At 42.3% G+C, this 26,131-nt stretch overlaps 1 protein-coding gene across 8 annotated transcripts in view; it reads left to right on the top strand.

Annotated features, from left to right (window-relative positions):
• The window catches only part of ZNF521 (zinc finger protein 521), a 234,148-nt gene extending 228,192 nt beyond the window's left edge, over window positions 1-5,956 (top strand). For all 8 annotated transcript variants that reach the window (XM_086740745.1, XM_086740746.1, XM_086740744.1 and 5 more), the window contains one exon: window positions 5,124-5,956. In XM_086740745.1, coding sequence (XP_086596871.1) covers window positions 5,124-5,153 — 30 coding nt within the window. In that variant the 3' untranslated portion in view covers window positions 5,154-5,956. The remainder of the gene's footprint in view (window positions 1-5,123) is intronic.
• The last annotated feature ends 20,175 nt before the right edge of the window (window positions 5,957-26,131 follow it).

Below are 26,131 nucleotides of genomic sequence, written 5' to 3'. Positions count from 1 at the left end.
AAGCATCAGGCAGAAGTTCTGGAAACCATGTTGACACTGTGGAACCGCATTTTTGATTCGTCATTACCACTGCACTTAAGGATTTGCTAGGCTTGCCTTTTCTACCAGCCCTTCTTTCTTCCCCCTCGGTTCTGGAAAATCCAACATCCTCTTGTTAGCTGCAGAGAGTCTAAAAAAGTATGGTGCAGGGTAAGAAGGTGGAATAAAAAGAAGGGAAGAGAAGCAGAAAATCTTGATTAGAAAGTATAATTTAATAGAACGTGTATTGAACCAAATGTATTGATTAATGTGGAAGATATAGTACTTATATTGATTCAAACTAGAGATTTAGTACTAAAAGCTGTAAGCCAAAAAGCTGTTGCAGATTGCTACAAAAATCAGTTTAATGCTGTCCTTGAGAATGCCTTCACAAAGAAATTCTTCTAATGTTTGAGGAGTAGGTAGAATGCGGTATATGTCAGTTTGATCCCGGAGGGTTTTATTTTGTACTCTAATAGCTGTTACGAGCCTACATTATATCCAAGGAGTAATTTTCCTTAGGGGTGCCCAGCTCGCTTTGTGTCAATATTCTAGCATTTTAAGTCACGTACAGTATATGCTTCTGGGAACAGTGCAGGAGCCAGCCAGACTCATAATGGTCTGCATTCATTAATAAAGGCAGAAGCTTCTGTCCCTCCATTGCCCACTACAGGGATGCCTCCCTGGTCTTCAGGGACCTGTGCAGACACATTTAAAGAAAGCTTTATTTTGAGTGGGCAGGAGATGAAATGCAGGACTTGCAGGCATTTCCTAAGTCAGCTATATGCCCGAGCACAGGGTGACCTTAATGGGTCAGAGAAGAATGCAGGTCAAAAGACTTATTATCCAGCCTGTTGGAAACCAATTGCTTTTGTTAAAAAAAAAAAAAAAAAGTAGCGCTTAAAGGTTGATAGTAATGTGGAGTTCTGTTTTACAACCTGAAACTGTATTGCAGTGCAGCGGGGTGCATCTTTTTTTTTTCCTGACGCAAAAAAATACAAAATGATCCGTAATGTACACAGATAAGGGATTCCAGATAAGTGATAACATGTAGGGTACCATAATTACTTAATCAGTGATGATTGATTACTCATGTTTGTGTTCTTGAACTAAGGAAAAAATAACATGCTGCTGTGGTACTGTTACCATCTGTTGAAATAATACATCTACATTTCATCTTTGTATTTTTTCACGGGTACCCTCTTTGCACTGCTTGTCAGGTACAAGCGTGTCTTGTTTCGTCTAGTCATAAAAAACCAGAAGTCCCATTTAAATTGAATACAACCACAGTTCACATTAAAGATTCTAAGGGGCTAGTGAGTCTGTGGCTATCTGTGGATATTTTTTTCTTTCTCAATTTTGATTTTGTGGGTGGGAACTTTTTGCTAGCTGTTACTTCTCATGTTCTGTCTGAAACACATACACCAAACAACAAAAAGTATTACTACCGCATTTGTCTTGAGCATTTCTGCAAAGAAACCTTTTTATATTTTTTTGCCGAGGAGATTCTTCCATCCACTATCATTATGAAATCTTTGCATGTTTTTAACTCCTTGACACTAACAACAGGGATATCTCAAAGCATTTTAATCCAGAAAAGTGGTGGCATATAATTTTATAGCAGTTGATGTAACAGTTGGGATTCTGGATTCTGCTAACAAAAAGAATTATCTCTGGGAAAGGGCAAATGCATTTTAAGAATTTATTTTGCTTCTGAAATACATCAAATTCAGGTTTTTCCCAGGTAATATATCTGCTTTCCAGATAATAGTGAGACAGAGATATTGGAGATGTAGGAGTTTTCCTGGCTGGGCTTGTGTCTAGTGCGGTAACAAGTGCAGTGACACACACACCTCCTGCTTCGCTCTTCCTCCATTTTGTGCATGCAAAGCTTGCATTTGTGTTTGCAAACTTGTTTCTCCTCCTGAAATCACAGCTCTTGGAAATGTTAACGTAGCTATTGCTGAAGCCCAGGAAGGATTATGTTAAGAAAAAGTGTTTTTCCCTTTCCATGGCTAAGTAGGAAATTGAAATTTTGCTTCACAGGGAGACCACCTCATAATTAAACAGATGTGCTTATGTGCAATCGGATTTGGGGGAGGGAAAGAAGGGAAGCATATGATATCTCCAGTACTTAGTTAAATGACTTCTCTTTGGCAAGTGGATGTACTAATTGCTCCTAACTCAGGCACACTAGTTTGGAGTTTCTGGAGGAGGCGTGTTTCAAGCTTGTGTAGCGTGTCTTTAGCGAGGGGCAGCGCGCTCTTCAAGCCGCACAGGGGATCTCGACTGTAATATTGTGCTCTCCTTGGGTGTCCCGCACTCCCGTGTCCCTGACGTGTCCCTGCCGTGTCCCTGCCGGCGGGAGCTCCGAATTCTGCTTTCCCCGCTTGCCTAAACTCCCACTGCCGGGGAGGCGGGGAGCTTGCCGCACGCGAGGCAAAGGAGACCGTCAGAGTCGAGATCTGCTGTGTGGGTAATGGAGGAGAATTTTTGCCCTAAATTTTTAAACACAGCACCCCTCATAAAAACAACAACAGTTCATAACTGGGATTAATGTTTGCAATTTTCAGTCACTTAGACATGGGGTCTCCAATAGATGGCTTTTGGAGTGGAATATGGCTCTCTGTGGGATTACAGAGTTCTCCTCCCTTTCTTATCGCTCTCCTGCCATCCTTCGCCTGTTCATCTTGTCAATGTTATGCTGCTGAAATGCTTCTACTTTGTATTTTTTTGCCACTTAGCCGAATAGGTATTTCTCCCTAGTCCCTCACGTTTGGGAGCCTTAATTATTTTGGAAACTGTGTTTTGTTTTGACTTTTTACAGTAAGTATAGTTGCCTTTTTAAGGCCTAAACTGCTCACAGCATTTCCTCAGGTTGGTATCCTGCCCTGTCTCATTTTTCTCTGCAACAATTGTTTTTTTTTTTTCTATTATCTCTTTGTTATCTCTAGAGAATCTCATTTTACACCAGGGCATGGAAGTCAGGGACACAGAGAGCAGGAGCAAGTCGATCCTTGTGCCATGCTTTATTTTGTCTCCTTCGTATTTGGGCCTTTTTATTTTTTAATCAAAAATGTCATTGCAGCCAGAGTTATGGTTACACTTCTAAAACATATTTTGACTGCTTCATATGTAACTATGCATCCAGCCTCAAACCGAGTATGCATTTTTCACTCAGTGAAAAGAAAGAAAAAATAGGCATGACTGACACGCTTGCTCTCAGTAGATTAGAAACAAAAGACAACCCCCCCCCCGCAAATATCTCTCTGCAATGTAACAACTGGTATATGACTTCACATACTCAGAAGTGGAGGAAAAAATCAGAATTCAGGCTGCTACCCCATATTTAACTTGTCCTGTTGTTTCTAGGTACTGCAGGGTCTCCAATAAGCCTGTGGTGTTATGCTGTAAGTGCTGCAATAAAAGGACACAACAGGATGACAAAAGGGCTGACTGTCAGGCTTAACTCTTAATTTCCTTGCTTTTGTGGTTTAAACTCAGAGCCCATTACCCGTGACCAGCCAACATTTTAGTCTGCAGCTATTGTTACTGCTTTACAGCATTTTGAAATTATTTTATGGGAAGGATAAGAAGCTAGATGAAATCAAGTGGTGGAGTGTATTTTTTTAACACTCTCTGGCCTTGGACAGTCTGGAATTCCTGCCATCAGCATTAAATCATTTTGTATTCACATCTGGAAATTGCATCTTAGAGTGTCACTGGGTCATTTTCCTTTAATCTTGAGAATGGCACTACATTAAAAATTCCTCAGTCTTACTGTAAGATCCTTTCCTTGCCAAATGTCCCATGAACTATTGTTTGTGTGCGTGCACAGTTTAGGGAGAGAGAAGGAGGAAGGGAAGAAGAACTCTCAGGCTGGTCTGCAGTCACGCTGTATTTCACATTTGTTTCACCAAGGCTGTTTTCATGTGCCTTTTCACGGGTGGCTCTGGAGGGATGATTCAGGAGATGTTCACTTCGTTGAAAGTGGTGGCTGTCTTTTGGGAACAGGTTCATCCTGAAGTGCACTAGTCCGAAGGGGTTTCAAGACAGATTCACTTAATAAAGCAGAGTGAAGGGACTGGACGTGCTGGGAGCAAATTACGGGATGTGATACCCTTGCCCTCTGGGTCACTGGCCCAAATCTGGCCCAGATTACTAAAGGGAAAATTCATCACTAACCAGTGGCTGCCCTGTTGTCTGAGAAGTAGCATTCACAGACCTTTTCTAGTTGCCTGTGGATCCAGTGTACATTGTAGAAGACTTAACACATACTGGATTGGATCCTTGCTCTTAGCTCGATGCTTGTGAGGGATCTGAGCCAGTGCAGGCATTGAAATAGCATCTCTCATCCCCAAAAGCGGTCGGCTCGGTTAGGACAGTGGTAGGAAAGAGGGTGAAACTTGTGTTTGCTGCCGGATTTGATGATTACTTCTATGGGAAAGGAGAATTTTCAGGCTCAAAAGTCCGTGCTATGTCACCTCGCATGAGACACGCATTCAGTTGAGGAAAAATACCTGTGGTTTTTGGTGACCAAAGGGCGGGCTGTGGCAGCTCCTCCTGTTTTGTCATCAGTCTTTGAGCTCTCTGCTGGGCACAGAATGACTCTTACCAGAATATATTGTGTGCTGTTTAGGGTGAAATACGTTTTAATGCAGTAAAACATTTTAAGTGGTGCCACAGTCTAAGAAGCACAGCCCAATTAGTGTATTTTTGGTTTGCAGGCAGCAAGGTCTTTTATGACAAATAAATGCACTTCTCATTTGCATAATGCATAAACCATGAGCCGTACGTAAGCGGACACCAGAACTGCTGACCTGGTGTGCAGTTTCACTGGGGCGGGTCGGCCCAAACCTGCATACAGAGAGTGCTTTGCCCTTCTTGTAGCACACAGAAAGAATATCGGTGTGAAACGGCTGGGGAAAACTCCTCTCTTTGATAACAATGCTTCTTCTGGCTGCCTTAAAACAAGACGGGCTCAACCATATTCTCTTTCCAGTCCATCGTTTTGCGAGATGTGTTGGGAGAATTGTTCTTACATCTGTCTTTCACACCAAAATGCCTGACCTATGACTAACCTGTCTCTTTTATTTTTGTTACAGAATCATACGATGACCCAGCACAGCAGTTAGTGCAACGCCCGTCTCTTCCAGAGAATTCTTTGTGGCACAAAAAGGGAACACGTTTTACTCTTTGCACGAAACTTTCATTGTTAATGTATATTATTCAGAAACATTGTATTGTACCATAAAACTTGTATTATCGGAACTGTTGGATGTTCATGTGTTTGAACTTTTGAGCACCGGATAGACTTCCTGTATATAAAGTGTTGCACATGTATTATGTTGTCTGATACTAAAATGGTCTTATAAAGACAAGTGGACTTGGGCCCTATTCAAGAAAGATACAAATAATAATAATAATACTGTGTGAGGGGACAAAAATAGCTAAGAAAAAGTGTCATTTTCAAGGAGGAGGGAGAAGGTAATAGCTATGTTCCAGTACAGCTCTGTTTGGCCTTCCTTTCATTTAAACTTCAGTCTAGAAATCTCTCTTTTGGTATACAAACGGTTTAATCTAAGACTATTTTTTACTGCTGAAGATTCTTGAAAAAAAACATGAAGAGACTCTTTCTCACAGAGCAGGAACCCACAGTTGAATAAGGCCCGTATATATATTTGTAAGCCTTGCGATATGACAGATAGCATTACCATATATGCAATAGTTGTTATGTAGATTGTCAAAGAAATTTTTTTTTCTGGATACCATTTGAAGCTTTGAGTGTTCAAGACTTTCCTTAATGATTTCACATGGCCAAATTCTTGAATCAGTTGAACTAACCTGTATGTTACTGTTATTAATGTTTACTCTGCGGTCTGAACCTGGAGATTACTGGAATTGTTTTCCAAAAGGAAATAAATTCAGTTTACCATTATGTGTGAGTGTGCTTGTGTCTTGTCTTTTTCCTTGGAAAGCAGCATTATTAGTAATGCTTCCGTAGTACTTAAAGCACAACCAAGATCTGGAATCCTATCATAGCAGGACCTATACACTACTCAGGAGGAGTAGGTCACTTTTCTCAAAGCTAGGCATTTAAATAAATGTAATTGTAGAAACAGGTCTGCTGGCCCACTGCAAAGCAATGTGTGCTTGAGGGTAATATAGCCACTGTTTTCTGGTTTTGTTGGTTAGTTTGCTTTATTTGGCAGTCTCAACAACTTCATACCTGTGCACTTGACATGTTGGTTGCCAGAGCAGTCACGGCACATCTTCTGTGTATAATTATGAGTGTATCTCAGTGTGATATTATTTAGTGAGTTGGGTCTAGAATTGACACTGGGAGTCATCACAGCTCTGCCAGTAGCCCTGTTAACCCCACATCCCTCACCCTCTCTTCTAACATGGGTAGCAGAATTGGGGGTGGTGCACACTGCGGGATGATGCTCACTGTAGCACCATGGCCCTGTCACAAGACCTCACAGCTTTGCTCAGATCTGAATTGGCTCCTAACTGCCTGCAATTTCGAGAAGAAGAAAGGAAGGGATAAAAACTCTCCTTGTCTACCAGCATGCCCCACTACTCAAGCTCACCTCTTTCATAGAAAGAGGACCCCAAAAAAAAGCATTCTCTAGCTATTTTAGTATCTTATACTAATACTTGAATTACTGGTTTTATCCCATGGAAACCAGAGTTGCTGAAACACCACAGTTAAAGATTGGCACATCGCAACAGTCCAAATGGCTGGAGCTGCTTGCCTAGTGCTGTCAGGGCAGACATAAAGTGTGATTTCCAATTTGCTGAATGTCACATTTTGGGTCTCCACAGATGGAGACGAAAGAAGTAAAGTCTAAAAGTCTCTGGTTACCAGATATTCCAGGAAAAAAAAAAGGTGTCATTTTTAAAACTCCAGCTTTGAGAATATTGTGCATATTTTGCCAAATACAAAAAAGAAATTCCTGGGTTTTATATGACTATCTCATTTGTGCTGACAAAAGGATAAATACAGGCACAAGTACACGAGGCTTGTAAAATGCCAGTTCTATTTATAAGTCAGAAACTGTTCCCATTCTTATTCTCATTAATATATTACTCATCTCAGCCAAATTGAATGTGATGATATGTTCTTTATTTTTGACAGATACCTTGAAGGATATAAGACATTTCAGCCTTCATGTGTGGAAGTGTGACATATTGCTTAAGACTGAAAATAACATGTTTCTAGTAGAGTTCAACTATATAAGAAATATTACACCCTACTGTTTTTGTAAGTGCCAGAGTGCCACTGAGTTGAGACAGATGGTAGCTGGGAAAGATGCAATCTTATAATCAAAAGCTAAAATATGTCAAAAATATGTTAGCAAGCAAAACATAGCATATTACTAGCGTCTCATGTCATGACAGCTTGCAAAACATGCAAAGATGTTGAATTTCTAGCTATGTAAATAAAGGAACAGTAAACAGAGCAACAGCAAATGTGATGAAGACTTTATGCATCGATTGTCCCTTCGGGTCAGTGCGGGGGAACAGAGGGGTCTTATGGCCACAGGCAGCCCCAGGTGGCTTCTGAGCCGTCTGCTGGTATCAAGTGCTGGAATCCTCTTACCTTTTCTAAAGTAACAGGTTTCTCAGTGATACCTAAAGAGCTGTTTAAATAGATTATGGGAGACATCTGAACTTCCCAATGAGAACTGAATATTCCTTGGGGAATTACCACAGCGTTTAGAAGAATCAACAGGAGAGGCAGATCGTCTTGCCTGTTGGAAGAAGAGACACTGCTCTCTGTGTGTGTGTGTGTGCTCTTCAGCTGTGGCTTGCCTTTCTCTGTCCTGGATCAGTAAAAGCTGAGAGGAGCCCCTCCTCATGCCCTTAACCTAGTGTGAAAGGATAAATCTATTCAAAAGGTTGTGTGGGTAGATTGAAGGACAAGGTATCCTTTTACCTCTGAGACTGGCTCTGTTCCCAAGTTTTCAAATGGACATGAATTTTACTGTAAGTGATAGTCTCTGTTTCCCAGAGCTGTGTTTGGGAAACGTCACAGACCTAAAGCAGGTGTAAACATGGAATTTATACTGCAGAAGTGAAGCAATCTATCCAGATAACATCTGAGCACTGGACCTACAAGGAAATGCACTGATTCTTTAGCTGACCAAAAGATGATCCAGGAATAAATGTGTATTAGGCCTTTATGACAGTCAGCTACCCAAACCAGGAGTTTCTACTGTCATATACATTTTCATGGTCAGTTGCCTAAGTTAGACTTTCCAATCCATTGTAGGTGGTTCAGTTCACAGGGAGGTTATCAGAAATTCTTTAATTCACTCCTAGTCCAGTGCTCTCACTGCTTTCCCTGATCTAGGAGTCATTCCTCAAACCCCAAAAAGAATAGCTCAAAGGCTCTGCCAAGAACACATTAACAGTTACCCCTTCCTTCTCAACAGCACATGGAAAGCTGAAGTCCTCTCCGTGTCTCGGTGACTGGGCTTTTATTAGTAGTTCTGGCATGACCACTCACTTTGTTTCATTACCAGTGTCCTCAACAACAGAAAAAGAGAGACATCCCTTCCTTACCAACATATGGCACCTTCTATTTATAACAAGATTAACAATTCATTCACACCTTGATTGAATCCTGCTTTATTGAGATGTCACAACAGATTCTCACAGCCTGCAAAGGGAAAGACTTACAAATGTTAATATTGTGACAACCAGGACACGTAAAAGTAAATGAATTATAATTGGTGACAATTAAAAATAGCTCGGTGTGAAAACAGAATATTGTGCTGCTGCCGCAGCCCTGTCTAGGATGAGGTAATGTGAAGGACTCTGTAGAATAAGACCATCCATGAATTCAGAAACGTTACCTTGATTCCTGTCTAATGTGCTCAGTCATACACTGATGCTCAATTAGCGTTCACACGGCCTTTACATCTTAGTGGGCAACGTGCCATTCTCTAAAGTATTTGCTTCACTGCTCTGAAGCAGCACAAAAATAAACAAGTTTAGGTCTGTTTTACCAATTGCATTTAAAACATCCATTTTCTCTCCCTATTTTGCTTCCCTTATTTGTATGCAGAAGTTTTCTTTAATTATCGTTATTGTTGTTGCTGTTGTTATTAGTCCTAGTGAACTGTGAGTGCTCTAGCAATGCGCTCCCTCAGGAGCTGGACCGTCCCTGGCCACGAACTCTTGTGTGCAGATCTTCTTCTGTGTGTGGTACACAAAAGCCTGACAAGGTCTCACTCATGTTTCAAAGCTCGCTCTCTTTTCAGAGCTATTTGTTATTGTCTCCACCATCACAAGTTTAAAAAAGGAAAGTTAATTAAATATGGAACAAGACTGAGCAACATCTTTTAAACCATCATGTCATTAGAATTGGATCCCTCTGAGAGCTGCTTAAAAGGGTTTTGAGAACAATGACTGTTCAATCAGATATTTATGGGTATAGTTATGTAAACACACTCTTTATTGTCTATGTATATTTAATATAATTATCAGTTTTGTACTCAGACTCTCAGGAGACTCAACAAATCACAGTGTTGCTTTGAAAATGTCAGCAGAAAAGACAATTATGTTGCGAGCAAATATTCATAAATTATATTAAAAAGTCCTGTGAAAATGTACGCAGAATGTGTTGCAGAACTGCTTTTGCACTAGCAGAATCATCACTGCCTTTCTTTGACTGACACTCTTCTTGTTAGTAACAAGGAAGTTGCTTGAAACAAACCTTTAATACCAAAGAGTCTTCTGTTCCTGACCATGGGACAATGTAAGTTGTAGACAAATTCAAAGGGCTTATTAACTTTGTTATTAATATGCTGGAATCTTTTTAGAGATTTCTAAATAAGATTGGTTGAAATCAGAGGAAAAACTGCACAAGAGTGCCTAGGTCACTTATTTGCTTTTCTTCTTTTCTGAGATGATTCCTGACGGCTTGCTATATTTTGCCCAGTATGTATTATTTTAAAAATGGAGAGAACTGAGACAGTGTTCAGTAAATTAAATGTGCCACGCTTATGCTAAACCAATACGTGTGCTGGAGTTTGATAAACACCTAGTAAGTGCCTGCAAATCATCTCTCCTGCAAGATATACAATCAGCATATCAACATCTTAATTAGCAGCTAATGACGTTTGAATGGGAAGGTTAATGTTGCGCACACAAATGCAGTTTAATAAAAGGTAAAATGAAATACATTGAGATGTTTCAATCTTTATTTATTTTTAAGTATAAAACAGCTGACTTTTGTATTAAGCAATCATCTCTATGAGTAGTATTCCAATCCTTAGTTGTGTTTTGGAATAAAATCTCCAAGACTAAAATGTCTTTTCTGATACAACTGGTCTTAGACATCAATGGGAACATTCCACATGTTGGACAAAGAGAAGACAGAATTCTGGTTTTCTGCAGGAAAGTGCATTTCATCTATGCCATTATTTTTCTTCTGAGCACACAACTAGGTTTTAAGTAGGTGCAAGTTGGTTCAGACTGGTTTGTGATGCTTCTCTCGTTCATTATTTTCTAAGCATTATGTTTTCAACATAGCAACTTCTGTGGGATGGTGCAAAGCAAAGCACATTCATGGCTATTTCTGCTGTAGATGTCTGTCTTTCTTGGGCTGTGATCTTGCTGGATGTCCAAAGCAGAACAGACCGGAATCACTGAGCTACTGGAGAAGAATCTGCTGTAGAAAAGGTGCTGTTGACTTTGCCAGTGGCATGGGTTCCCACTGAGCATTGTACCAAACCATTACCTTTGCATGGACCACAGGGAGCAATGTAGAGTGCTTGCTTTAAGATTGAAAATGTAAAGAAATTCCAAGATGCTCACAATTAAAGATCTTACGGCCATACAGGCTACTTGTGTTGGCTGCATCCAGCAAGTGAGCTTTGGAATACTAGATGTCTCTAATCTAATGAGCTCTTTCTTGTTGGGTTGTTTGCTTACTGTTTGGGTCCCTTCTAGACACTCGATCTGACAAAACTTTCATCCTTATTTATGAGACAAATGACATGCTTCTTTAGAAAAGTGGCTAAAAGTTCAGTAACAAAATTGTGTCATTTTGTTGACCCAGCCACTTCAGCTAGATCAAATTGTGTCAACACATGATATAGCAACACCTCCGCAAGATGAATTATGTCTTTCTGCTCAAATAATAGGCAGAATAATGGTAAGCAGAATAATAACTCAAGTAACAATAAGTGGAAATAAAACTATCTTTTCAGCAAATAAGACAGAGATCGACAGCCTCTGGAAGCCAAAAGACATACTAAGATATTTTTAATTCAAGGAAATGCCCACTTTTCAGGGTCATTAATACTTTTTTTTTTTTTCAGAAAACAGCAGCTAGATGTTTCCTTTTTTTCTTGACTGCCGTCCTTTCTTTCCTCTCATTACTCCCCATGCTCTAATTGTTTAATGATTGATGCAAGACCATTTTGATTTTCGTAATTACATTTGTGAACCTGCATTTGATTTGGCGGCTGTGTCATCATTCCTGATGAATTTAAGATTCATGTTGATCCATTCATCCTTTGACATATTTTATTTCCTAAAACTTTTGTTCTTTTGGCTTAATTCAATATAATTAATTTTCTGGCATAAAATGAAAGATCATGGTTTTGTTTAGATGATAGATTCTGATGGGTTATTTGTAAATCTTTCAACCTTATTCACAGCTTTTCCTAATCAATCCCTGGCTTTTTTGATTTCTGTTTTCCTTCTCATGGTAATATCTGCCCACAAAGCCATCTCCAGAGTCTTTCAGGCATTTTCAACTCACTGCAGAGTCTATCTCCTTCAGAAACTCTTACTTCTCTTGCAACATATGGAGGATCAGATGGGGTTTTAGAGCTCCTCTCGACAATGCCTTGTTATTACAGTACGTGTTGCTTTGGTATTCACAGGCTGTGGCAGCAGAAGAAAATGACTGCCCATTCTCAGATTTGACAGCTTACAGTTTTAATGTTGTTTGAAGGGGGAAGTCTGAATCGACTTTTGACTTATCATCAACTAAAGCAAATCAGTCGTTTACCCTATTTACATCTGACTTTTAAATCCTAAGAGTCTCTCTCCTCTCAATGATAACATGTTTTCAGAATCTTTCAACACTTCCTTAATTGCTAAAATCTGCAAACAAGAGAAACACTCTTGCCTAGCTGTCTGCCAATACTTCCCCTGGTCAGACTCTTTCAATCTGTTGTCTTCTAGTGTTTCCCTCCTCAGATTTTCAAGAGGAATGGAGGAGAAGATTAAAGGGTTATCCAGAGGTTACATTCAACTGTTTGTTCGTTAGATTCCTGGCTCACTTGGTTGTTCAAAGGAGTGCCTGAACATATGAATGATGTTGTTATATTACCCGTATTTATTCAATACACACGGTTTCTCTGGGCTGATTCCTGTCAGGCTTAGAAAGGCAGAAGCCAATTTGAAAACCCTGAAGCCTTTTCTGAGGGAGCAACTGCTAATTATAATCCTTTCCCGAATTTTCTTTTCTTGTTTGCTTGTCTTGAATGTAGGGATGTAGCTTCGGAAGCCTGACAAATATCAATCAATCTTCTCAGCACACAGCACCATGAAGCTTTGCTTACTTCACTCATTTGCACTAACCAAGGTTGCGTTTCCTTTTAGATGCTACTTGATGCTCCTGTAGTATTTGATGTCACTAAGCAAGAGCTTTTGTTAAAGATCAAAAATACTTTTGCTAGTTTATCTATGGCAACACATGCTTGAATTGTATCTCATTTTTCTCAGTATGAGATGCCCAGTGTCATGGTATTGGGTCTGTATTTCTGCTGTTAATTTGGTCTGAGTTAGCCTAAACCTTTGTCCAAGAAACATATTCTTTCTGTGCCCCTTGTGGGCTATGTTATCATTGTTCTCAGTGTAAGCCATGAGTTGGTGGTATGCATTTCTTCTGCAGTATAGGTCAACCCCTGCATGAAAAAAACCCACATGATTTTGCATTATTAGTTTTTCTGTGGTTCTTCGTGACTCTGCTTCTTTCAAGGATGTGTCTACTAGCTGAATACTTCTAATGGAGGCACTTTGTTTTAAGTTAACCACAAGAGACTCCTTGAGTCTGGAGAAAACTCATGACATGCCATGCAAATACAACAAAGTGGTGGCTGGGAAGAGCTCTACTGAGGCAGACCAAAGATTCCTCTGAGCCAGTGGCCTGGTAGCAACACTGGCCACCAGCAGATGACTGGGGAAAAATGTAGGATTAGGGCTATGGCGTAGCAACTTTTCTTTGATATATTTTACCGGCCTCAAGTGACTGCTGCCCCAGAACTTCCTTAGCCAAAATTGAGTCTTGCTATTTGACAGCTTTGGGTGGCTTTCTACTTACTTGTCTAATTAGTTTTTTGAGCCTGTATAAATGGTCAGCACACTCAAAATGCTGGCACAGGGAATTTGATTTCCTAACTACACGTTGCATGAGGAAATACTTTTTTTTCTTTGTTTTGAGCCTCTTTCATTTAATCCCGAGACAGAAAATAAATGACCTGTTTCTTCCCTATTCACCCTCACCCTGTCACTCAGGCCCACCCTGCAGACCTCTGCTATGGCCTTTTCCTTTCACCCTTGTGGTCTTCCTCACTGCTCCTTAATAAATGAAGGAGGTCACTACTGAGCAACACAGACCATCCTTCTGACCAAAACCCAACGTGTGACACAGGGGAGCACGGTGTAGCAGATCTCACTTCAGCTCAGAAAGGGCTGGTACATCCTCAAGGTATGACACAGCGCAGTCCCATGCAGAGATGCTACGCAGGGTCCCCAAAGCAATACAACCAGCTTAGCACTGCCTCTCACAAGGGCTAATTAACTCAGGACTAATTAATAGTATCATACCACACTGACACAGCCATCCAGATCTTGCTCACTAGCTGCTTATTTGGGGATCTCCTCACAGTGTGGCATTCAGTATAGATACGTCCTCGGGACACTGTCTGCATGTAGCCCAGAAACGGTGGGCATGACACTGTAGACTTGATTATCCACTCATTTACAGTACTTTTAGCTCTGAGCAACTCACCTGAAGTTACTTGAGTAACAGTGGTATCTTACCAGTGCGACACAGGAGAAAAATCAGGTACAAAAAGCATGTGTTTGTGTATGTGTACATGGGTGTGTGCATGTGTATACAAATGTCAGGATTGCAAAAGAACAATATTAAAGTTGCAAATTCAATAAATCAGAAGATTTCTTTGCAACTGCCTGTGTGTAGGATAAAGATCTCTCACTTATGTCCTCACACACGCAAGTTTCCTCAGGACCACAACCTCAGCAGGTGTGTAAGGAGGACATCGACCATACAGTGAGCAGTAGCTTAATATTTTCCTTTATCCTGGCGGCTCAGCTGGCAGCTCTAGGTGCTTTTTTTTCCTGCACGATCTTCAGACCAGGACCAGACAGAATTATTAATTTCCCCGAGACCTGTTTTTGGTGCCACTACCCACAGGACTGGTGCAGCGCACAATCATCACAAACAAATTATGTGTTCGGGTGCTGGGAGCTGAGGGACCCAGCCTTAGCTGAGGCCACAAGTAGGCATTTTCAACTCCCTTTTGACTTGTGAAGCATCAAATCTTTTCCATTGGAGGAACAGACCATGTGTAGGGAATTTAAACCCGTTGAAAACACTTTTTTCTCTTCCCTTTTTGTCTACCACTTGAATTCATCCCTTGGCCCAGCCAAACCCAGTCTCCCCTACCAGCTCCTTGCCTACTCTTTATCTCCAGGTCCTACAGTCTAGGACCCGTTTCCATCTTCCAGAGCCCCCGTATCTTTCCTGAGTACCATTTTCCTTTGCGCAGACATTCCCAGGGTCATTTGAAACCAGTAGCTGAATGTGCTCTTCAAGTTTTAACCAAAAGCCGTATTTCCTATCCCAGGCATCTCTCCCAGTATGAACGCCCCTCTGGCCTTATTTACATGTCCAAAGAACAGACACGCACTGAAGTAATTTGCCAAACGGGGGCTGTACGTTGGCCCCTTGCAGTAGTTTGGGGTGCTGCAGGTGAACCTTGGGAACATCTGACACCTGAGTGCAGCACAGAGCATCCCCAGGATGCTACTTCCCTGCACTGAGACGTTATATATTTGAACAATTTGAAGTTAATTAAGAGTATTGGCTTGGAACTAAATCAGGAATCTCACACATCCGTGTTCCCTTCCTAGAAAAGAGGCAGTCTAAAGAATGCCTGAAGCTAAACACATTATTTTGTACCTTGCTAAAAAGTTTTTTTTTTCCTTCTCTTTTCAGCTGCATTGCTCAATGCCTATGAATATCTTTTTAAAATATGGGATGATTTTTTAACTGATAATGAAAATTATTATTTTGTATGCTACTTAACTTCATCTTAACATCAGACTGCATAATTTAAAGTGAGTTTCCTTCATATACATAACATCATAACATTGCAAGACTCAAAGTCTCTGGCGTATTTAAGTGCCTGTTGGTGAGCGTTCGCTTTAGATCCAAATCTCCAGCGTCCCAAGCACGCCACTTGAGCCTCATGATAGCTAAAACCTGTTTCAATGGAATCTTCTCCAGCAAGCAGGTTAGGTTTTGCTTACCCTGTTTTAAATCAGATATGCTGTGCTTTTTTTATGTCTGCTATGAAAATGGCTTTGATCACACCTCTTCATGCCACTTTCACCTAAGCGCTTTCAGATGTTGCCAGCCCCCAATGATTTGTTCAAAGGTCTTAAAGAAAAGGGAAAAATTGCAACATCAGATTTTCAGACATTCAATTGTCAGCTCTGATTTGTGATTTCCACTTGACATCATATTCATTATGGGCCACTTTATTTTTACTTACAAAACCCATATGTTTTATTCCAAAACAATAAAAAAATATGGATTTTTCTTTTCTTAGCTTCTAGTGGCACAAGTGATGTAGCACAGCACTTACAGCATCTCAGTGAAGGAACAACATGCTAACAGGTTGAGCACAAACAAAATGTAGTGCTTCTCAACCCAAAATGTGTCTGTGCTGTGCAACTTCCACAGGATAGAGTGGAAGCTAAAAGGCTGCACAGGTTAAAAAAAAATCATTAGGAAAATACATGGAACAAAATGACCAAGTATTAAATGTGAGGGTACCAGCTCACCGAGGAGGGCTGTGAGCTGCAGAATGCTGCAGCAGGCAAAAGCCATCGGTCACCGACCAGTGCGTATGAGGCACGGGACTTCATGAACCTTTCATCTACTGCTGTTCCCACGTCCTTCTAATTCTAGGAGAGTGAAAGTACTGTTTCTAGCCTGATCCAGATGATGGTGTGTTCTGGTTTTGTTAGTGAGGGGGGGCGTAAGGTGGTAGCTTCTGTAGGAAACTGCTAGAAGTTGCTCCCCTTTGTTCAGTGGACTCGGCCGGGCCAAGGGCGGACCCGCTGCTGGCCAAGGCCAAGCCAATTGGTAGCAGAATGTCCCGTGATAACGCCTCTGCGATAACGTATTTAAGTAGGGGAAAACAGGAAAAAAAGGAGGAGAAGATGTGAAGCAGCTGAGCGGGGGGCAGAGAGGGGGAGGTGCGAGCCTCATGGGCCTTGCAGGCCTCACCCTCTGACCTCCCGCCGGGCAGCCGACTGGGCCCAACTCGGCCCGGCCTGGCTGCAAGAAGTGGAGAGGAGATGAGAAGTGAATAAGATGTAAAAAGGATCCTGAGAGGCATCTGCCAGCCTGTTGTGAGGAACGGCTGCAGACGCCAAGGTCAGTGAAGAAGGAGGGGGAGGAGTAATACGGCTTCTGGCCAAGATTCCTCTGCAACTCGTGGTGAAGACCATGGTGGAGCGGGTTGTCCCCCTGCAGCCCGTGGAGGTCCACGGAGGGGCAGAGATCCACCTGCAGCCCGTGGAGGACCCCACGCCAGAGCAGGTGGATGCCTGAAGGAGGCTGTGGCCCGTGGAGGGCCCGCTGGGACAGCTGTTCTAGAGGGACTGCACCTGTGGAAGAGATGACCCACGCCGGAGCAGTTTCACGAAGGACTGTGGCCCGTGGGAGGGACCCCACGCTGGAGCAGAGGAGGAATGTGAGGAGTTCTTCCCCCGACGATGATACAGCGGCGTAAAACAACGCGTGATGAACTGACCGCGACCCCCATTCCCTTTTCCCCCCCCCGTGCCGCTCGGGAGGGGAAGGTAGTAGAGATAATGTTAAGCTTGGGAAGAGGGAGGGGTGGGGGGAGGTTATCTTGTTCCCTGTCTCATTCTCCTGCTAATTTTAGAAATAAATGAATAGTTTTCCCCAAGTCGAGTCTGTTTTGCCCGTGACGGTAACTTTAAGGATTTCTCCCCGTCCTTACCTCAAACCTTGAGCCGTTTTTCTTATATCATCTCCCCCTATTCTCTCGGAGGGTGGGGGGAGCGAGAGAGAGACTGCATAGTCTGGTCCCGATCGGGGCTGAACTACGACATGGTGAGTTGGAATAGTAGACTACATTATCAGATGAAATTTAAAATAAACTAAAATAATCGAGGAAATCTTTGTCTGTATCGAAGCAGCATGGCAGCAGCAGCTGGATGACAGATGAATTCTAAGGATCTGAACAGCAAAAGCAAACCCTCCAAAGTGTGTTTAATGTGGAGGGAGGAAGGATTGAGCTTCACACACCTGACGGTGACATGGAGACGGGAAGCGTGCAAGAAGCTGATAATGGTGAACTGCTCGTGGGTAAGCAGGAGAAGTAAATGTGATTGAATTAGCAGAGCTGTAAGTTACGTAAAAATAAAACAAAAACAAACACAGCACAGTACAAATATCAACAGGGAAGGCTTAATTCAGGCTTCCCTATTTCCCCAAGTGGAAAAAATATTGCTGTAGGTCTGCGTTTTGTCAGCACCCACACAGCAAAGCTAAAAAAAAGAATATTTGCTAGAGGCAGGAGGGAGCTGGATGAGGCAAGGGGCTGGAGGTGAAGAGAATGTGCAAAATGTCTCTTCCCTGGCCCATCTGTGCCATGTTTCATGCTGAAATTCCTCTCCCACCATGTCATGCTAAGGGCACCTATGTCTGCGGCAGTAGTGGAGACTGGAATGGGGCTGCTAAGAGCAAACTCAGTTTCATTTTTTCTCTTTTTGCAGGGGAATCTGTTTGGTATAGATTCATGCTGGGTCTCACCTATCCTTTAGAAAACAATGTTCACAGCATTTCTGAAGAACAGTAATCATTTAGCAGATCTCTGCCATGCTGCTGCTGCTTCGAAGTACCATAAGTAATTGCAGTTAACTAACCCTGTATAAACGTCTATATAAAGGGATCCACATCATTCATCACAGATGGATCAGGATATATTCCATTGCAGGGTATCTTTCCTCAAAGACTGGACTAGAGATAAGAAAACCACTGTTCTTGTGTTGTAATAAAAACTTCACAGAAACTCCTCATCCTGCCCTGTAATGTGTGGCATTGACAAATATAAACCAGAGGGAAGTCAGAATGAAAAAGGAGGTTTGAATCCTCTGCAGTGCTCAGATTTTGGTAACAGGATATCAATAATACCTGGGAAATGTTTAAGGTCAGTTGATAAATGTATGAGGCAGGGCTGTTAGCTGAGGTGTTTCTATATTAAAGGATGGTGACATCGGGAAAACAGGTTCATAACACCTATCATGGTTTGAATGCGGCAGAGCTGCTTCTTAGAATCATAGAATGGTTTGGGTTGGAAGGGACCTTCAAAGGTCATCTAGTCCAACCCCCCTACAAGGAGCAGAGACATCTCCAACTAGATCAGCTTGCTCAGAGCCCTGTCCAACCTGGCCTTGAATGTTTCCAGGGATGGGGCATCCACCACCTCTCTGGGCAACCTGTTCCAGTGTTCTACAACCCTCAGTGTAAAAAAAAATTTCCTTATGTCTGAATCCACCTCCCTCTATTTTAAAACCATTACCCTTAGTCCTATCACAACAGGCCCTTCTGAAGAGTTTCTCCCCATCTTTCCTGTAGGCCCCCTTTAGATACTGGAAGACTGCTATAAGGTCTTCCTGGAGCCTTCTCTTTTCCAGGCTGAACAGCCCCAGCTCTCTCAGCCTGTCCTCACAGGAGAGGTGCTCCTGCGTCTGATCATCTTTGTGGCCTCCTCTGGACTAGACCCAGGTCTGGGATGAGTGAGGGTCACTAGTGCATCAGGTGCATCCTGCAGCACGGTGAGGTGGCACCTTGCGATGGGAGGCTGTGTTGGCCCAAAGGTAGTCCTTCCCTCATGGAAATTTGGAAAGGCTGTGTGTGGGAAGGCTCAAACCAGTCAGGCTGAGACAGAAGTGAAAGTCAGCATGGGTGAGGCACCCAATGAAAAGACAAGATACACAATTCCTTTTTCTGTGTGCCATTTAGCAAAAAAAGCATATGGATCAGGATACTGATATGCAAGAGGCACGATATGAAACTCGAAAAAACATTGAGAATCACCTTTTGTGAGTTCACTTTACTTAAGTTGATAGTGCCGGTTTTCTCTTTCCAGCTCCTGTTGTTCATAACTACTGTCATGAAGTGCCTTGGATGCCTTGAAGACGTGTATTTTGGTGTTTGCTAAAATTCAACCACCTATGGCATTTGCTTATGTCTAAAATATTTACACATGCTCAGTGATTATAGCAAATGTTCATTGCCAGCTATAAACACAATATAATATTCTGTGAGCAAGGGCAACAAGTAGACTACTTCATGACTGTGGATCTAGCCTGAAACATAATTCATTTAGTGTGAAAAACCTTTTCCAGACTTTTTAAGGCTGCAGCTACAGAAAATTAAAATAAAGTCAGATGCTGATGGTGACTGCTCGTTGTACTTATGGTGTCCCCATCCCACCAGCCGCAAATAGCGAGCTATTCATAGCGGCATGGAAACGGGCATCCCTTGAGTGCATAAAGCCGAGCATCTGTTTCTGCAGCTGCCAGTCAGGCGGTGTCACCTGTGCGCCATTCCTCCAGCTCTGGACAGAAATGCTTCCATCAAGGAGCAGCCTGTGAGCACGGCAGCGGCAGAGGCAGGAGCTTCATTTCCACCAAGGATGACAAAAGCTGCTTGTGTGACTCTTCATCAGCACGATGAAACGGTTCGCAGGCTGGCCCCAAATGCGTGTTTGGAAAGCGGGTGAAGAGCTGTGTGTGTTTATCACTCATTTTGTCATAGGCAGACTCTGTCGCAAAACTAATTACACAGGAGGGGAAAAGGAAAGCAATGGCTTACTGAAATCTGCTAAACATTAAAAATGTAGGGCACAAGAGGGAACAGCTTGAGTGTTCCTCCCCCAGGTTACGGGTTTAAGACCAAAGCTCTCTGAGATGAAAAAAGGTGACATCTTGGTCCCTCCTGCACTCCCCAGCACCAGCAGCTGCACAGATGGCCGGAGAGGTGCCTTGGTCAGCAGGGCTGGGATTTCAGCATCACTCGTGCAAACGTGCGTCTCACTTACATTAAGACACTGCTCAGCCTGGGGATCAGTGTGAGTACGTGAGAGTGCATAGGCATGCAGGCCGGGCATGACGGAACACACAAGTGAAGATGCTGTGCCACACCACTGTTACAATCTGTGGGTTGACAGCATGGCTTGTGTCCCCAGCACAGAGCTGGCCCCAGCCTTTGAATTTAGCAGCCTGCTGCTACCACCCTCGCAGACCTTGGCTGGCATCTGGGTCTCTGTGGCTGCTCCCTGAAGGGGAGCCCGAGTTTCTAACTGAGTTTCAGTGTAGCTCAACTAATATTGCTAATTGCCATGGTGACTTTCCAAGGGGAACCAAAGAAACAAGTTGAACCCCAAAACAAACCCTGCTAGATTTCTTTCGAGCAATAGTGCCTCCTCCACGGGGCACAGAGGTTGAGAGGCAGAGCCCATCTGGTACAAATAGTCATTCCTTAGTGTCATTGACCTGGCCAGGGCTACAGGAAAGAGCGAGATATAGTGGCTGCAAAAATAACCTTTAAAAAGTCTCCTGGTATCTGTTAAGAAAGTGCAGCAGAAATGTAGTGGTCTGCTGCTCCAAAAATAAAATAGAAACTAAAGGATGTATTTCTTTTTTCTCCATTATTTCTCTCTTAAGTCTTCTTTTCCTTCTTCCCTATTGAGAGAACCCATACCCGAAATGAGTTATTTAGATAATATTTATTAGTCCATTGGATGGCCTGTTCCATCTAACAAGGTGGGAACAGATCCCACAGGGTCAGTCTACTCTGTAGAACTAGAGGCTTCTGGGTTGGGAGACTCAGTCTCCGTCTTCAGGTAATGGTCAGGAGCACTTGTCTTTCTGCTGTAAGAGGACTTGGTTGACCAGGCCAGAGGGAGTCTCAATGTGGATAATGAGAGGACCAGAGCTTGCGGCCAAGCTAAGATCTGCTGTATTCGCAGTCTTAGATAGCACACACTGTCCCCAAAAGCTGACCCCTTTTTAGCCAGTGTCTCTCTCAACGTCATGTCTACCTATAGTGACAGTGGTTTTGCTATTTATTTGCTACTAGTTGTGTGTCAAAAGCCTTGCTGTCATCAAACATATATTTCAGGGTGTAGACCTATATTTTTTCTAAAGCAAGCAGCACTTTGAGTTTCTCGGTAGTGGAGGAATCCAACCTGAGGTGCTGTTACAGGTGCTTCAGAAGGGATACCGATCTCTTCTAAGGATGGGAGGCATTGCAGCACTGCAGGAAATGCTTCCCTGCCCTAGGCTCAGGAAAGCAGTGATGGCCATACTGAAATTCCCATGCTGTTGAGATCCTGAATGCAGAAGGACATGGTCAAATACTTGCTTTTTTTTATAACTAATGATGCAGTAACACTTTCCCTTTGGAAATCTCACCTCATTCTGCCTGTCCTGAATTTCTGTTTGCATAGAAGAACCTGAATTGATTGGGTATTTGGTCTGGGCAATCAAATCACTCTGGAAATCTCCTGGTACAGTGGTCAGTGAAATGGTTAATAAGCCATATGTGGAAGGGGAAGAATTAGATGTTAGAGTGAACAGGCAGGGGCAAGAGGAAAGGAAGAGGCACATAGGACTTCCTGCCTCCTCTTGTGTTTTCCTGCTGTGGGCTTCATTGTCCCCCGTCTCTTACTGCCCACAGCCTGTGCCTCGGCAGCTAACCTATTTTCTGGGCAACAGACAATGGAAACCAGTTAAAGATTCAAGCATAATCTCCAACTGGCAGTTTTTGTCACCTCTGTCATTTTTCCCTAGAATGACAGGTTGCTAGAGAGGGACATCTGTCAGTGTGAAAAAAAAAATGATGAGGGGCTCTCTCTCCGGACTTTGTGCAATTTCCTGGCTGGAGTGCTGGAGAGTCTGTAGCCCTCACAGCCCAGCCGCAGCCACACGATGTCTTGTCTTCCAGGTCGGCAAAGCTTCCTACGCTCCTTTTGTTCCACTCTCATTTCCTGGCCTGCAACGCTGTGCTCCGTGGGGACGTTGCACATATCAAAAAGGCAGGGTGAAGTTGTCTAGAAATGGAGACAGGTTGTTTTTGGCAGGAGGCCCTTGAGCCAGAAACATTTTACCAGAAGAAATATGGTCGATATTTATGGAAAGTAGGATTTGACTTTCAATGGGGCTTATGTTCATAAGTCACTTAAGGCCCTTCTGAAAATCCCACCAATAATTCTTAAATTAAACAAGTCAGCATTTCCATGCAAGCTGAAGAACGAAGCACTGTGTCCCACTTATGGATCTGAGCAAAGCAACTGAAGAGCCAAAGAAATCTTCAGAGGCTTGCTATGATCACGTGGAGTGCTTGTACATTTTTTAGTGTGCAGTATGTGACATGCATCACTCAAAAGAGCCTAAAGAGCCATTGCATTCCAGCAAGTACAGGAAAGACCTTGGCAAAATGTATCATCTGGCCTCTGGTACGCACAACGCAAGATTTAATGACCACTGATTCATATTCAGGCTGGATTGCAATAATTTTCAGAAAATGTCTAGAGTGATAAAGGGTTCTGTCCTTAAAAGTGTATCTTCACAAGAGTTGGTCCCAATCCCAGATGGTTCCTATTTTCCTCTGATGGTACAAAATGACCTGTTAAAATAGATGAATTTTTCTTTGGGTATTTTTGCTGGATGTTACATCAAGTACAGAGAATCCTAAGCCAAGCCAGCTCAAGCCAGTTAATAAAATCAGCTTTCAGACCACCACAGACACATGCAGGACAGCACAGAAGGCTGGGGACTGACTGTCTGGGGAGCGTGTCTGTCAAAAAGAAGCAGGGGGTACTGGTGGACTTCAGGCTAAGCATGAATCCCCAGTGCACTCTGGCAGCAAGGAAAGCAAAAAACATCATGGCCTGTGCTAACAGGAGCATAGTAAGGGTGTCAGTGGAAGTGATTACTATCCTCTACTTGGTCCTCGTTGGACCGTGACTGAAATACTGTGCCCAGTTTTGGCCCCCCAGTACAAGAAAGATGGTGAACTGGAACAAGTTCAGTGGAGGCCACCAGCACAGTTGGGGCTGGACTGGGGCTTGTTCAGCCTGGAGATGAGATAGCTTTGGGAGCATCTAATAGCTGCCAGATGGTGCCCTGAGCAACTGCAACAATCCCATGATAGTCAAGAGCATTATCAGCAGCAATTGCATTATAAATGCCCCTGAAATACTAGCCTGGAGTCACCCACCCAACTATTAATTGGGCAAATTTCAGGAAAGCTGTCACTGATTGCTGGTATGTTGCTTAATTAAACAACACAGCTGATCCTCTCCTTAAGAAGTATCAACAAGTGGAGAAAGTGATGGAAATGGATGCTTGCAATGATTACAATTGGTGAAATGACTCCTTGGACCTCACAGAGCACAACTCCCTTCAGAGAATGAGTTAAGGGGGCATGAAGCAAAACTTTGAAGGTTCCTCAGGCTTTGAGACCACCTCTAGTGGCAAAATTGCTTAGGGCTATTGTCCCACAAGCAAATAAAGGCAGTTAATATGGAAGGTAGCGTAACAGGATCCAGTCTCCTGAAGAACATCAGAAAAAAAAGCTTCCTTCAGCTCTTCTAATAATCAGCAGTGGTCAAATACTTAAAATACCTGCCAGATGTTGCAAATGATGAACAGAAGGGAATGTGGAAGTAGGGAGTTGATGGACATAAATCAGTATTTGTAGCTGTATAAGAGTGCTCTCCAGTGGTAACAGTACTCTTTCCCTTGCCGTGTAATTCTGACTCTGTATTATTAAGGAAGAAGGAACCCACTGGTTGAACATGAGTGGCTTTGGTAATCTTGGCAAGATAGTATTCTGATAGTATCTATGGTGTTACTGAGTATCTTCCACACAACAAAAAAAAACAACCATTATGCACATTGTCAGACCTTAGACTGCAAATGACAGAAGAACAGACCATCAAAAAAGCATAAAACAAAAGATGTGGTTGCAGTGATAATTGTTCTCCTTAGCTGTGACTATTGGGGATGCAAAAAAAAAAAAGTAAAGATTGCTCCAGGAAGCAGCTAAGAAAGGAGACATGCCCATGAAATTTCAAGCCCACACCAATGAGCAAGCAGAAGAAACAATGAGGAAATGGAGGAAAAGAGACCCTGAGGATGTGACAAGTGGAACGTCAACTTGAGCAGTAACCAGCACTTTGAGAGAAGGGGAAGGAGGAAATGCGTAGTATCTGCGGAGAAAGAGGAAGGAACTGAAGAGTGAAGTTCTGGAATTTCTGGAATATTTTGAAGAAGAATAGGAAGCGGTACCTAGCAGACAGACTAAAAAAGGAAGTGTGTTTTCAGTGTGGCTGGCTATCCCAAGTCAGAAGAAACATAAGATAATAGTATATTTTTCTCTCAGATTTGTTGCCCATGAGTTAGGGACACTACAGGACAAAGGTAAAGCCATAACTTGGACCAGGTGAAATAAAAACTTCAAATAGCTAATCTGAGGCAAGGAAGCCAGCAACAGATTTAATCACAGGACAAACCACTTTGTTTGGTACAGTTTTAGTAAATTCACATAATTAAATAATCACATTTACCCTTAAAGTCAAACAAAAAGCAAAGCATAGCTAAGAGGAGAAAATAAAATTTTAGGAAAATTTCCGTTGGCATATTTGGTGAGGTATGTATGGGCATTGCTCCTGATATCAGAAACACTCTGACAGAGATTGTTTGCTAGGATAAGACAAGGCTACAAAGTCTTAAGCACCTACCTCAGACCTAACGTAAACAGGGACATTTATGTGCTACAGTGGATCAACCCCAACACTACAGGAAAGATAATTTCCCTTTGTAGGATAATTAACTTCTCTGAGTCCTAGATGACTGAAATTGCTTTTAGGCCCTGATTGAGCAGGTTGGTTTACTTATATACTTGTCTTTAATAATATACCTCACTGTTCTGATGATCTATAGCTGTCATTTTTTATTTTTAATGACTTGCTGAATTAGAGAATATATTACCAGTCTTTTGTACACTCTAAATAGCCTTCAACTTTTTTTTTTTATATAGAAACATAGGAATTTTTCTCTGTTTTTATATTACTGAAGAAGGCCAAGACAGAGATTAGCCATTAGCTTCACTAAAGCCAAATTTTAGTCAAAGAAACACAGAAATTACAGTTTCATAATTCTTCCAAGAAGGGAGTTACATTATTCATGTGAATGCTAAATATATTTTCCATTATTTTGTTCATGTGAATGCATTCTTGAACCACTCCACTCAAGATTTTTATCAGTTTCAGATGCAAAGGCATAATATTAAAATATTTCACTAGTATTTTGAGTTGTCTAATAATCCTACACAGTGGAGATGTCGCCAAAGGTAACGACAGCAATACTGCTGATACCGTTTTGTGTGTTCTGTGTTTATTCTTTTCATACTGTTGTTTAATTTCCTACAAGTCACCTTGGGAGGCAGCAAGCAAACCTGAGTTTGTCCAAAGGGTTAATAACAAGAAACTTGCTTCCCAAATGCTTCTCAGATTCTGAGGCACAACTGATAACTTAAAAGGATTTGGTAGACTCTGCCTGCTGTTAAGCCTAAGAAGAAAGATAATTTGTTATATTTTAAAATGTATTCAAGCCTATAAAACCACTGGTCTTCAGGGATGGGTGTTCTTCGCTTCAGATATCATGCCAAACTCTGACGTTTGGGAGAGAGGCTGTCTGAGATGAAGTACAAATGAGGGGCTTTTGT

The sequence above is a fragment of the Chlamydotis macqueenii genome, chromosome 2, assembly GCF_036417535.1.
Source record: "Chlamydotis macqueenii isolate bChlMac1 chromosome 2, bChlMac1.mat, whole genome shotgun sequence".
In the NCBI taxonomy this organism is placed as follows: Eukaryota; Metazoa; Chordata; class Aves; order Otidiformes; family Otididae; genus Chlamydotis; species Chlamydotis macqueenii.
Note: the sequence above shows the minus strand (reverse complement) of the source record. Positions and strands in the feature narration are given on the sequence as shown.